This window comes from Xiphias gladius, chromosome 4 (genome assembly GCF_016859285.1).
Source record: "Xiphias gladius isolate SHS-SW01 ecotype Sanya breed wild chromosome 4, ASM1685928v1, whole genome shotgun sequence".
Taxonomy (NCBI): Eukaryota; Metazoa; Chordata; class Actinopteri; order Istiophoriformes; family Xiphiidae; genus Xiphias; species Xiphias gladius.
In genome coordinates this window covers 26063960-26078947 of record NC_053403.1, presented here as the reverse complement: position 1 = coordinate 26078947, position 14988 = coordinate 26063960, and the positions used below count along the sequence as shown (strand labels likewise).

Sequence of the window (14988 nt, the reverse complement as noted above, 5' to 3'; positions counted from 1 at the left end):
ACATACTAGTTATAAAATCACCATAGAATCTGATCTAACACATTGTAGATAGAATTTGTAACAATAAACATTTATTTACAGAAATTATTATAGTTGGTATCATTGTATAACCCTTTACAATTGTCTCTATCCCATGTATCATTCTACTAAGGATCATAGTTAAAGGATAAGTTCACATTTTTTAAAAGTCTGTGTGGCGGTGAGAAAGGAGCCAGACAATTCTCACATTGCCGTCTGTACATACTGTTTTAAGTTTTTTGCTGTAATCATTTCCCCTTCTGCCCAATGTGCCTCCAATGGAAGTGATGGGGGACAAAAGTCCAGTCACCATTCTGTGCAGAAATACTGTGTATTCCAAAGTTTGTGTGAAGTTAATATGAGCCTTCAGCAGCCTGAGTCAATACAATCAACGGGGCATCTTGCAAAGTTAGTCTTTGTAGTACAAATTTCCCTCTCTGTGTTTCTGCAGACTGTGTTTGCATTCTGAGCTGCAGTGGAGCGTCGGTGAGACAAGGGGCCCTATTTCCATGGCAGTGCAACGACCAACGCAACCAGAGCTCTGACCACTTGGTAATTTCCTGGCCTTGAAATTGGCTTTGCCAGATGCTTCAAATGTAAATAAACCGTTTTAATTAAACACTCTCCCGCCAGTAGTGAGTTTAAACCAGCATGAAAAACGAATGTTTCATGTGGATGAAGCAGGAACTTCAGTAAATCAGCCTGCATTCATCTATAAATTAATGTGTTTGTTTGTTACATATCTATTGTCCACAACTGCTTTCTACTGTGTGAAAGGTTTCTCCTTCACTTCATTAAATCACTTGCAGATGACACCAGGCTGCTACAGAATAACCACACACACCTCTATACACACCAGACTGGTCCATTATAACACGATGTTCTGCCTGTTAATGCGAGAGACATCAGAGTTCATTAGTCCTGTACGTCCCAGCTACATTTCCAACTTAGAAACAAAAAACCTCAGAGGTTTCTTTAATTTTTGAAATGCATTACAAAGAGATCGACGCTGTGTCATATTTTGAGGTTTACAACTTGAAATACAGTACGTATATGACTGAAGTAGCGTTGATTGAGGCATTCATATAAACAGTTTCACCTAGTGGTAGTTTTGTTGACAAACATTCTGCCAAAATATGTTTGTCACCTTCCCGCCGACTTTGCACACCAGCAGTGAACCGACAACAGTGTTAAAGCCTGGAGCTAGCTGCACCCTACGACTCGGCCAACGTGGGATGGTGATGGGTAAGTACATGATGGCAACAGCGGGGCTTGGTCTGAACAAACGGGTCAACATTTGGTAATATTTCATAGCATAATGTTGCAGAGAGAAATAGCGAGTGTGTAGTAAGTTGTTAGGAGAGAAGGCCTGCAGCTACAAAATAGCTGGGAAGAAACAGCAAACCTGAAGACACACCTCAAGGCGCCCCACACAGAAGCTGAGATAACGTTAACAGCTTAAAAGTCAGCAGCCCGGCCAGCTACATTGGATAACCTCTTAACCGCTGGATAACCGCTTAACACATGCTTGCATGTTAGACTTGTTATCCGTGCTAAAGTATGCACAATGTAATTGTTCTGTTTGCAAACATCTATTGAAACACACAGCAGTTTATGTGGAAAAATGGTTTTGGGCTTGAATAAAATCTGCTGGGCAGTAGCCAACTGTCTGCTACTTAGTTTGTGTTGTACACAAAAACTTTAAACATATTTTCTTTCCAAATGTATGTTAATGACCGTGTATGAACCATTATAAAACACTTCTGGTGCAACACTCGCACTGAAGCCTAAAAATTTATGGTTAATTTTTTTGTCTTTATAATAGGTGTCTAACGTACTCTAGCGACAGTATGTCCCATAAGTCTGTAGGCTCCCTTTGTTTTATCGTGTTTCTCATATTAAATGTGGTAAACAGAAAATGTTTCATGTCTGGGTGTAGTTTTTAAATGACTTACATCAGACCAGAAACCCTCTCTTCAGAGCTGCTTTCTTATTCATACAACCTCTCACTCTGTGGCTCATTTTCAGCACCAGTTTTTTTAGTTTAAAATCAGTTGGATAAAATCTTATTTAAAAGCAGTTTTCTGATGTTGGATTAAAATGCCCATTCTTGGCCTTGAATAAAATATTCACAACATTATTTAATCAACTAATCTTTTTAATACCGAAATGTCAAATGTTTTTGTAGGCTCGGCGTCGATTCTACGCAGAAGTATGAACCAGCCTTAAACCCCAAGCTGCTCCTGGTGGTTACACCAGCACATGGCCTGGTAGCATGTTGCCATCAGTGTGTGCCCCTTTGTGTGTGAACGGGAGAATATGAGCTAAGTGCTTTGGCTAAAAGTGCTATTTATGACATGCAGCCATTTACGATCTGTTGTGGTCCTGCTTCGCTGTTCATAGCTGAGCTGTTGCTGCTGAAGTAAATCCAACCCCCGAAGAAAACTGACATTAAATATGTACTTATATCCTCTTATTTATGTAATTTTTTATTTGATCATTCCTGTGACTGTGTTTGATTGTAATCAAACACTCTCATAATTTCATCTCTTTGTAAAGCATCTCGGTCAACATTTGCTGACCAAAGGGTTTTCCTAAAAAGGAAGGGCCTTCTTCCTTTGCAGATGTTCACTATAAATAAACTGACTCGACTTCATTTGAAAATGTGATCAGTTTTTTGACTGAGAACTAAACAAAGTTCTTTAAAAAGTACCATGATTTATGCCGGTTTTGTGCAATCGGTCATTTCTAATCAGTCATCTGATTAGATTGTTAAAATAGGTCTGATGGTTGCCATCTCACTTAGAAACATAACCCTCCATATGACAGCACTTACATCTAGTGGTGATAAAATGAAATGACAACAGCCAACATGCGGATCAGCACTGGACACTGCCACAGTCGTCACCTTGCTGTGCTTCATCAACCCAAACTCAGCACAAAGCAGCTCTGTTGGAAACCTGTTCACTAAAAGTGTGTGTGTGTGTGTAATTGTGATATGTTGCTGGATATCTGAATGTGAACTGTGTCCATGTTGTTGTGTCTGAGTGATACTGTTGATGCTGACACATGTTGCTGTGTTGTCATTGAAGTGAGGTCTTTTACCTACAGTGCCGAGAACTGAAACTGCTGAAGACCAATGTTAGACCCACTGGTCACAAGGAACACATTATGGACACTTTCCTACATATAAAATCCACCCTTTGCAACAGAGTGATATAACACAACAGTGCTTCAAACTATGGCCAGGTCTGGGGATGGGTTCTGATAGCTGGTCCGCTTCCAAGTTGGTAAAATACCTGGATTTGTTTAGCTCCTCAGCCAACTCTCTCCCTCACTGGCACAATAGATCCTGGAGATCAGTCCCAGACTCAGTTCAGGTGCTGACTATGTAATGAGCTGCTGCCTCAGTAGATCGGGAGCCAAATACTAGCAGTTTAAAGGCTGCGTATTCAGTGAAAACAGCAGGGCCCACTCACGCTGTGCCTTTTTCTCAGCAAAGCTGGTGGCTCTGTCCTGTTTAACGGTCCTCTGGTCACTGTATATTTCAGTAGTTAGAGCTCTAGGATTTCAATTGTATGAAAATGCGATGGATTCTTGAAACAGTGCGGCACTATGTTTGGCAGGGACCAGCGTGTTTGACTCTGGGCCTCAAAGTGAAGGACCTCGGTGTGTGAACTTACGGGTATGTTGAACTGGTGGGCCAGGTATTTGAGGGTGGTGGCCTCGTGGCTCAGCAGGTTGCTGCGGTGCATCAGGTTGCCGGGCAGCGTTATGTCGAACTCCTTTCTCACCACTGAAGCCACGGAGTCCAGGATGATTAGACCTGCTCTGGTAGAGATGATGTCTTCTTCTAGTCTCTCCAGTCTGACAGAGGTCACAACAGAAACACCATTCAGAGAAAGCGTCCCACTCTGTTCCCACTCTGAAGAACAGGCTGACAGTCACAGCAACACTGCCCGGGCACTGGGACTCATACATGCATACTTGTACCTATTGAGAACATCTTGACAGGTGAGCTCCCTGAAGAGATGGACCCGCCCAGCCATCTGCAGGACTCTCTCCTTACAGCTGAAGTAGTCTGGGAACCGGCTCTGTGCAATCTCCACAAGCCTGAAATCACACGCAGGGAAGCACAGCTGTTTCTGCACTTTTCAGTCAACATCCAGGCTCACTTCTGCCACTTAACTACTGAATCCGCCCTTCAGAGGAAGCCATCTGGAAGGTTTACATCTGGTGTAGTGAATTAAAAGTAAAACATCTTAAGGACCCAAGAGGTTCGGGGGACTCGTTTTTTTGATAAGAACGGAATTTTTGCATTTGAAACGTTTGTTTTCAATTGTTACGTGCCACCTGAGACGTCGGTATGGATGACTCGTTTTACTTTAATCATCTTTTGAGTCAATTTTATTTTTGTTCAGGAGGAGGAAATGTATGTTTATGCTGATTTCAACAGCAGGTTAGCCACTTTTGATAATTATTTCAAAGAAATGGAGGAGGTGCCCCTAGAGCCTCTGTGGATGATTCTGTAAACAAGCATGGGGAATCAATGACTGAATATTTAAAAGAGTCTATGGATTGTAAATGGAAGGACATGCCCTCTGAATTACAGTTACAGGTCCATAGGTTTTTGGACAGTGACATAGTTTTCGTAATTTTGCCTCTGTACATCACCACGATGGTGTCCCTCACTTTCAGAGGCCCAAAAGTAATTGGACAAACCAACGTAATTATAAATATAGGGATTGTTTTTAATACTTGGATGAAAATCCTTTGTGGTCAATGACTGCCTGAATTCTGGAACCCATGGAAATCAAAAAACGCTGAGTTTCAAATCAAATTCCAAGAGATTTTGGTCTGAAACAAATGTCAAAGGCAGGTTTGGATAATTCCCATGGAGGTGCAGAGGCCCGAGGGAAATCCTTGGATTGGGTTGTCTGGGGTAATTCATGGGTGGCGGAGAGACTTTAAAGGGCTCTTTTTACAGTGATACCTCAGATTGTGTGAGAAGAATTATACAGCAGTATGTTTGGGGGAAAATGTAATAGAGGGCCAAATATTAAATGGGGAACAATGTGTAAATGAGGACCTTAAGGATCTCACTGACGGTGAAGTTCAAACAGATATCAGTAAAGAAACTGGAGATGAAAATACACCAAATGAAATATTAAAACACCCAAATTATTTGATATTTTGTGCTAATTTTTTATTCTATTTATTCATCCGTACCATCTGTACCAATACCATCTTTGGGTCTTAAATCTATTTAAACCCAATGCCAAAAACCCGCATTGAGGACCCAGGGGTGCCATTAAATTACATGTCAAGGTCGTGTCTTGCAGAAAGCCTCTGGTTTGATCAGTAGACATCTTTTAGCTTATTGTGTTATTGAATATGGGGTGAATAAAGTTTCGATGGGGCCGTACAGGCCCTCTCCAAGGACACAAACTGGTTCATATCACTGGTAAAAGTATTTCCCTGAAGGTTGTTAGATGTTACATCAGACTGAAAACTTTTCAGGTGTATACTTACAGTGAAGGGGTTTGGGGCCTTGGAAATACAGTGTTTCTCTGTGTGAATCAGTACAAACGGTGCCATCAGATATTTTTTGGCTGTGCACTACCATGTACCAAAGTTGGCAACGGTGGATGACACGGGAACCATATGAGGCTCGCTGATGATATGTATAGCTCAGTTATGGAACTGTTGACTTGATATGGAACAAAGGAGCTGACCTGAAAGATATTTAGTGGGGATAATCATATTATTGACTCTTGGTCAAGAGACTTTTGAACACCGCTCTACAACAAAATTCGTTTGTTCAGAGAATCTGTGTTTGCTCAGACTCCAGAGCAGTTGGCTGATGAGTCATGGACTGAAATAAAACTGCCTAAATTTAGGATGATAATGAATGAATGAATGAATGAATGGATGAGGTAATGAGATTATGTTGTGTATCTATATATACACATATAAACATACAAACATACATATATATATCAAACATATAAATGAGAGTTACCTGAAAGCCTGAGAGAAGAGGAAATGATAAATGGTAAATGGACTACACTTATATAGCACTTTTCACAAACAGCGCTTTCCTATACATACAGCGCTTTCTACACACACCCACACACACCGATGATACATCAGAGGCAATTTGGGGTTCAGTATCTTGCCTAAGGACACTTTGACATGCGGACTGGAGGAGCTGGGGATCGGACCCCTGACCTTCTGGTTAGTGGACGACCCGCTCTACCTCCTGAGCTACAGCGGCTCTTTATCAGGAAAAACTGTCGATATGTAGCAGTTCTCTTAAACTCTCGCTCTCTCATAAACAGGTTATTTGAAAGAATACAGAGGCACTACCAATGTTTTAACTATTTGGCTCTCTTGTTTTTGTATGTATTACCAGAAGATGCATGTTTTTGTAAAATAGTGGTGTCTTGTTATCCCATTTGGGAGGGGTCAGATGTCTGTCATGCCACAGAAATAGAAATGGAATTAAATAACTAATAAACTAACAAGCTTACTTTTCTTATGTAGAAGCAATAGGACGCACATGCTGTGCCCACTCTATCATCTTGTCACCTGTGCGTTTTTATTAGCCAGTGAGGGAATCAGCTGTGAGTCTTACCTCTCAGCAGAGAAAGCTGACTCTGTGTCAATGTAGATCACACTGCCGTCCAAGCCGCCCTCACTCTTTGGCAGAGTGGCCACAACACTCAGCATCAAACACATCTGGGTCTTGCCACAGCCCGATGGCCCTGTCACCTGAGAGGAAGCAGACTTACAATGACACTGGCTCTCATCTCATTCTGTCAGGTGCATCTACACCCATCAGCCACAACTTTAAAACCAGTTTCTGGTGTTTGATGAATTAGCATTTAGGGCCCTATTTTCATGGCGGCGCAAAAACCAACACAAGCAGCTCTTTTCCTGACCATGAAATTCACTTCTCCTGTGTGGTGTCCAGCGCACGGTGCACAGGTGGAAGGAGAGGAACAAAGAGGTGGGAGGTTCATTCAAATGAGGCAGCACAAAGAGAGCTGTTGGCAGAATCTGTTTGCGGCTGTTTGTGGAGCAACATCAATCTGCTGCCACTATGGTGATTTTATCAACAGGAGCAAACTAAATAAACGGAGCAAATGCACAACAACAGAATAAAGCTTCAAACGTAAATAAACTAGTTTAATTGAACACTCTCCAGCCAGTAGATGAGTTCAAACCAGAATGAAAAGCAAATGTTTCATGTGGATGAAGCAGGAACTTCAGTAAATCAGTCTGCATTCATCTATAAATCAGTGTGTTTGTTTGTTACAGTATCTATTGTCCACAGCTGCCTTCTACTGTGTGAGAAGTTTCTCCTTCACTTCATTAAATCCCTGCAGCATCTGAAGGCAGCGGGACACAGAGCGCAGTGTCATTAAGCACACTGTCCACTGTGTTGACCTTCATTAAATCACATGCACATGACACCAGGCTGCTACAGAATAACCACACACACCTCTATACACACCAGACTGGTCCATTATAACACGGTGTTCTGCCTCCTCAAGCAGGAGACATCGCATTACTGTAACTCCTCGATTCTGTGCTTAAGGGTCTGCTTTCCAACTTTTTCCAAGTTTAAGCAATCACAGCACTGTGCATACACTGCTGTGTCACACTTTAATAAAATGATTTATTTACTTCTATCATCGTTGTACTAACGAACTGTTAAAGAATCCCACGGTACCCGCCTCTGGCTGCAGATCTGTTGTGGCGTGTGTTCACATTGTGCTACTCCGCACCATCCGAACATCACTATGATTTCCTGGAGAAGTCTCTTTCCATTCGTCGAGCTGTCGTTGTCATACTTCGCTGCGATTGGCTCTTCTGTTTCAGAGCAATTACACCAGGGATGTGATTGGCTGAGAGAGTATTTATTAAACACCCCACCCTCTGATCTACAGTTTATTCAACTTAACCAGTCCTTTTGCACTTTGTGCTGCTGAACCTCCATGAACCAAAATAACAGGCGGAGACGTCCAAACAGTCAGTGAGATCAAGACCTCCCACTTCGCACTTGTTGTTGCACTTGCATGGTCTAAACAGGCCTTTTTTCAAATACTAATGCCAAATTGACAACCGATGCTAAATCAAGCAGCTGGTTAGCTTAGCTTAGCATAAAGAGTGGAAATAGGGGAAACAGCTAGCCTGGCTCTGTCCAGAGGAAACAAAATCCACCTACCAGCACCTCTAAAGATCAGCAATCAACACGTTATATCTTGTTTCTTTAATCTGTGCAAAATTCAAAGTTTAACGAGAACATGTTTTGGTTTTCGCAGGCTCTAATGTGCTGGACTATTCCTTGGCCAGGCAGAGTTCTCCCTGAGCTAAAAACACGATGTCGGCCTCATAACCCCCAGTACATCTCGGTTTGTGTGAGATCTAACGTGTGTTAAAGGTTTCCTGGGGAGTTCTCGACCTCTAGCGGCGCTATGGATCCGGTTTTTATGAGTCAGCCCCCGTTTTGTTTACTCCTTGCATGTGCACAAGGACACGCATTCGCATGGATGACGCAATACACGCTCCTACCAATGTTTTGACACCATCCCAGTGATCTACAGGTGAAAGAAAGGTGCCAAAAAAATGCAGCAACGGGAGGGAGGAAGAAGACTGCTAGCGGGCAAACGTGGATTCAAAATGCTCAGAAATTCAGCTTTGCAAGTTTTACATGAGGAAGGAAATGCACTCAACAAGTCTGTTGGATGTCAAGGACAATTTGACTGTGTCTCTTTCATGTGCATATATTTTCACTCTCACATATATTAATTCTGCTTTTTCATACATTCACATTACTCTCACGTACATTTTCACTTCCATACACATCTACATATTCTTTACTCTCCCATACTTAGCTCCTACATACACACATTCTTCTCTCACATGCAGAACACACAGTATATTTTCAGTCTCACATTTACATTTATACATTATTCTCACATACATGCATTATGCGTCTTACACATAAAACCACTCTACTAATATACATATACTGTCACTCTCACATACTGTATGTATATTTCTCATATTTTACAATCACATACTTGGAGTTTTTGTGTACTGTCGGCACATGAAGTTCCCCCTTAACCGGGAAGTCACACGAAAACCAGGAAATACCTATAGATATTAAGAAATTGTCCCCTAAAACAGTCCTAGCCTTGTCCTCGTCCCCTGAGAGGCCGAGGCCGCAACATCCGCAGCTACTTACAGCACAATGGCCAGTGAGACGAGAGCACTTTTTGGGCTCGAGTACTCCCTAGACCGTACATAAAAGTGGAGGTAGCTAGTGTGAATTGGAGCCGCTCTGACACCCAATGTCACAACTGTTTCATCTGGAATAATTCAGTGCATATACAACCTTTATTTTATTATCGTTGGTTACGTAATAATATTATCCAGGTTAGACAGCTTAAGAATAAAAATGCCCTACTGCCCTGCTGATGACGTGTTTTCAGTTTTTTGAATGGATTTGGAGGAATATGCAACTGTTATGGATGGGATTCCCTCCCGGATTTACCGCTCACCTTAGAGGTGCAGAGATAAACATCACGTACCGACAAAATCCAAGCATACACAACAGTGTGTGCAATATTTGATCCTGCACAAACTCCAGTAGGTAAAATAAGACTAACCAACAAGCAAATAGGCCAGGCTTAGGTAATCAAACACAGCTGTTGGCCTGTCAGGGCTTGTGTACTCCAGCATGTGGGATATACTGTAGTGAGGAGCCTAAAACTCTCAGGGCATTTTCTTCTAGTGTTTACATGTTTAAGTTTAAGCCATGTTGAAATTTACTCTGCTGTGGTAGAGGAAGTTAATTATACTATCAAGAATTAATTAATGTATTTTATAGTTATGATTTTTTTCATTTTATTAAAATGTGAACTGTGTTAAAGCTAACTAATGATTTAATGTAGATCTAATGCAATCTTCACTAAAAGAAGAGTTGGTAAAATGTTAGAAATTGATTAGTACAATTCCAACTCAGTTCTCTTGACTTTGACTCTTAGTTTAATCGAGTATGCTGTAATTCATATGCTGACTTTAATAAAGTTGGTTGACCTCATTTTCCTGGCATTTTCATGTCAGCTCTACTTAGTTTTACTGCTACAGTTACTGTATATTATTGAGTTTTCACAACTCAAAGTATCAAGACCTTCACCTAACTCACAGAAATCACTTGGAACCTGTTGGCTCCATTTTTTGGGGTTTTATCTTAGCAACGTTTTTTACGGTGTACTTAAACAAAGTGAGCTAGTTTACGGTGACTGACTCTTTGTCGGTCTCAAGTCAGCCAACAAACAAGACCTGGTGTCAGTTTGTCATGGAGGGACTTGGTATACCGTAGTCTGATAAAATTATTGTTGATTTTAGTACACGTTTCTTCCCTGGAGTCTTGGCTTTGAAAACACCTGCTGCACGGCCCTAGTTACAGACGTGGACAACTGAAGGACAAGGGGTAAAAAGTCTGCTTTAGATACGACGTGACCATTATCAACATGCTCAGCAGATGCATCTTACAACCCAGGTGTCATCCTGCGATATTATTAACGAGTTGTGATAAAGACTGTGTCAACAGTATTATCGAGATTTTTTTTGTCAGTGTCATTCACCTCTGGACACATCGGTGACACAGTGTATTTTTGATCCACAGGTCTGGGGTGTCTGTGACAGCTGCATCCAGCTTTGAGCTGCAGCAGAGACCATGTAGACCAACATCTGGGTCAGCTGGAGGGCAAATTTTACTAATCTGCCCGATTTCAAAATGTTAAAATTTAGTCCAGGATCTATTGCCACTACTTCCTCTTGAAATGCACAGGTGACGTGTAAAAAATTAAGATTGAACTGTGGGTACAACAGCTGCATAATACTTTCCACAAATGCAGTAAAGTATATCTAAGAGGCCATTTACATCAAATCTGTATAGTGACAAATTAAATATAAACTATTTCAACCCATCTGTCAGACTGGGTAACTGCTTACATGTATTACCAAAAAGGAAGTACTACACAGCTCTAGTATCATGACGTGTACTGTATATTTTCAGTCATTTATATTGTGAAAAAATAATCTCAGAATTACCAAGTTGATCCTTAAAGTAACAAAGATACGACTCAAGTAAATGTCACATCCCGGACCAGGAAACTGTTTCACAGCAGACAAAAGGATAACAGTGATCGACGTGGCTTTTCCAACACTAGCAGGGGCTGTGGTGAGAGAGGAGGCCATCAACGGTGCGGCCTTCCTTCTCCCATCAGCTGTTTATGTGTCTGCAGCCATTTCACAGGCACCATGAGGACACGTGGGCCGGACGCATAAAACCCATGAATAAGGGCAGCTGTGGCTCAGGAGGCAAAGTGCAAAGTCCACTAACCGGAAGGTCCGTGGTTCGATTCAAATGTCCTTGGGCAAGATACTGGACCCCCCAAATTGCCCCCGATGTATCATTGGTGTGTGAGTATGTGGATGGAAAGCACTGTTTTTATAGAAAAGATTTTTATGAACGAATGGGTGATTGTGGTGAATGTGGCAGTAGTGTAAAGCACTCTAAGTGCCGTCCATTTACTATTTAAAACTGAAAGAAATATGCAGACACTTTCTGTTCAGATTCATAAAGCTGTGTGTATACCTGATTCTGTTTAGACGGGACGGGACGGGACAAGACGGGACGGGGCGAGAAAAAGAGATAACCCTTTATTGGGAAATTCAATTTGACACAGCAGTAAATGGGAATATAGTCAACATCAGAGAGAGACATTTCTATAAAAACCTGTACATCAGAAAAAACAGAGTAAGTAAAACATAGAGTAAGATAAAATAGGACTAATAGAAACAACAAATAGATCTGTGTGTCTACATGTGCAATGTAGGTCCATGTGTGGGAAAGGGTGTATGGATGGATTTAGTCGGTACGTGTTGTATATACATCTGGCCCCTGGTCAGGTACAGGAAAGTCCTGCAGCACACACCACTATCCACCTGTCCCATGTTATGTAAGCACCACTGTCTCATTTTACATAGAGAAAGACAAAAAGGTCCATCGTGCTAATGGGACAGGTACTGTAATCAAGTACCACTAAACTTAACGATAGGTTTCTCAGCGACAGCATCTCGTTAGCATAACTCTCTAAGCACAAATACAGAAGAACTGTGTTTGGAGAAAGTGTACCGTTTATTCTCTGAACAGATGCTCCAAAAGTCGGACTCAGTGTGAATGCAGGATGTGTCAATCACAGCTATTAGTCAACACTCACACAGCAGATCTCATGGAGCAATAATTTCCAAAGTGACTCCCGGTGCCACTATTAGAGGACCTGACAAGTCCTGACTTAGTACTTCTGGAGAGAAGCTTTAAAGGGAAGTCGTTGCGGAGTGTCTTTTGGTTTTTACAGCTCCCCATAGAATACACACAATGCATCTGCTGAGAAACACATAAGCGTAACTTCTGTTTCTGTGCTGCAAAACCCCAGCATTTAGTTTCCTTGGGACAGAGCCAGGCTAGCCGTTTCCCTCTGTTTCCAGTCTTTATGCTAAGCTAAGCTAACCAGCTCCTGGCCGTAGCTTCGTGTTTACCGCACGGGCATGTGAGTGCTATCGACCTCTCTGCAAGAAATCAAATAAGTACATTTTCCAAAATGTTGAGCTATTGAACTAATGTTTAACCGACCATTTAATTCAATTAACAGGGTGCATCTGACTGATATCTGATATTTAACCCGAAATGCTTCAGTGATTATTTCTTTGGTGTACCTCTGTGACGGTCCCACAGGGCAGGCCTCCTCTCAGCAGTTTATCCAGAGCAGGCAACGATGTAGAGAAACAGGAGCCAGAGTGTTGCTTCCACACCTCCAGAGCCTACCAAAACAGCAACTACTGTAAGTCTTCATTTTTGGCTTCAGCGTGCCAGATACATATTGTTTCTAAAAGAAGCTCTTAAAAAGTGGAAGCCTCATCAATCAGCACGTGTCTGCAGAACAGGATAACGATAGGTTGCCAAACTATCCCAAATCACAGCCTGGGACAATCACATTTATTCACTGCATTACGATGTGATTTTAGCAAGATACTGAAACCCAAATGACAGTGATATACTGTAAGAGAAGGGACACTTGCCCCTAATGTTATCCAGTCACTGTGGCCTGTAACCTTGGGAGCATGTACAAACCGTGGTGACTGGCGGTGCAATGGCTTTGCTCACTGACTGCAGCAGCACTGAGGCCTTCTGGTAGCTCAGCCCTGCAGCATGCATCACTTCAACAGGAGTCAGAGACAACAGGTCCTGCACAGAAAAACGCAGAGTCAAGTGTGTGCGTTGTGGGCCACTACCTGTCTCACTTCGTCAGTGGCCTAATATCCTGTGTGTATCACATCAGTAATATGGGGAATGGGAAGCCCAAACAGATTCTTTTCCCTCAGTGAGAAGGGTCTCCAGCTCAGATCCCTGACACTGAACACACCAGCAGCCTTTATAAGCCCTGAAAAGCCCACTTTCTTTATCAAGGCCTGATCAAGCAAAAATCTCTCACTTTTGCTCCTCCTCCAAAAATTAGGAATAAAATCTGTTGGTCAAATGTCTTTAGAGTGTGTTCTGACGTGGAAATGAGGAAAACAACATGTAAAGAACCACTGTACAGACGTAACAGACCAAGGAGAGAGGGGGCTGCTGGAGGGTGGAGGGAGTTCAAACACCACCGATAATTCACTCAGAGTTCAGACCCCAAACTCCATTTATTTTACCCCATTTTTTCTAATAAAACAAACTGACCCCAACGGTGAGATTTCCATTATCAAACAAATCAGTCGATGGCGTGTTGATCATTTGAATGTCCAAAAAAATGTGTGTGTTTAGGGATGAGTCACATGGGTCAAAGCAGGTAGGTAAAAATATCAGAGATAACAGGCTAGCAGAAAGAACCCTGATCCAATTTCAACAGTGGTGATAAAGTGGTTTATACAGCAGGCCTCTGGATTTACATCTGTGCTTTCAGCCCCACTGGCTGCTCATTTACCGTCGCGTCCTCATCGCCGCATCGGTTACCCCGCTGGTCTCTCCCACCCGGTGGATGACGGTTCCGTAGAGAGGCTCAGCTTTGTGCTGCTCTTTAACAGAGGTGGGGAAGGTAACCAGACGTACATTTTCCAAAACAACCAGTTAGTCTTTTCTCTATCTGACAAATTCACACACAACAATTGCACATAAACACACGAAAACAAACTGCATGTCTCACAGTCAGAGGACAAAGTCACCTGCACAGAGCCCACACACAGTGTTGAAAACAGCCAAGTGAAGAGACCCTGGACTTTCATTGACTGTTACTCCTCATAGGCAGTCACTCTTTGTACACTGGGACAGTCAGCCGACAAATCCCTTCTCCTTGATGAGGTGACAGACTGTCCGTGCACCACTACACTGAGAAATCAGAAACCCACCGCTGAGCGGGCCTGCGAGGCCCGAAGAGAAAGTCACCACCGACTGAGAAATACGAGTCATGGCAGAGAGAAATAATATAGGATACATGGCAGTGATGTTACCGTAAAGTAAGCTCACTGGAAAGTTACTAAACTGCTCCAGAGCTGTCTGAATAGGCATCAAAAGAAACTGACAAAGTGCCCCGGATTCTTTGTTTTATTGTTACAAAAGTATAAGATTACATTATATTTTATTTATTATATGCTATTTAATTAGATGTGTCCGTTGCGGTGCCCCAGGTTGTGATGGGCTCATTGCTGCCCCCCTGCGGCCGGAGGGCGGACACTCCCACTGCTACTTAGCGCTTGGTGAGAATCGCTGTTTTCCCAACAACGGCCACAGGGGGCAACACGGAGCCCCTTCCAGACTCCGGGTGTAACTCCGAAGGGCGACACAAAGTTGGGATTCAGACTTTATCGTGAGTTTCCGAGCGGTGTTTGGGGGTTTTACAA

General features: G+C 42.4%; 1 protein-coding gene across 6 annotated transcripts in view; it reads right to left on the bottom strand.

Moving 5' to 3' along the window:
• Window positions 1–14988, bottom strand: part of rad51b (RAD51 paralog B) — a 67434-nt gene that overhangs the window by 52059 nt on the left and 387 nt on the right. For 2 of the 6 annotated variants that reach the window (XR_005707284.1, XM_040124679.1), the window contains exons 2-6: window positions 13232–13345; window positions 12817–12921; window positions 6656–6792; window positions 4012–4131; window positions 3702–3885 (exon numbers count right to left, since the gene is read on the bottom strand). Coding sequence is in view for 5 of the 6 variants with exons in the window: in XM_040124679.1 (XP_039980613.1) it covers window positions 3702–3885; window positions 4012–4131; window positions 6656–6792; window positions 12817–12921; window positions 13232–13345 (660 nt within the window). In the remaining variant the exon portion in view is untranslated. Of the gene's footprint in view, window positions 1–3701; window positions 3886–4011; window positions 4132–6655; window positions 6793–7710; window positions 7782–12816; window positions 12922–13231; window positions 13346–14075; window positions 14167–14313; window positions 14979–14988 lie in introns of those variants that run through there. The other 4 variants (XM_040124680.1, XM_040124681.1, XM_040124683.1 and 1 more) reach the window with 4 other exon arrangements.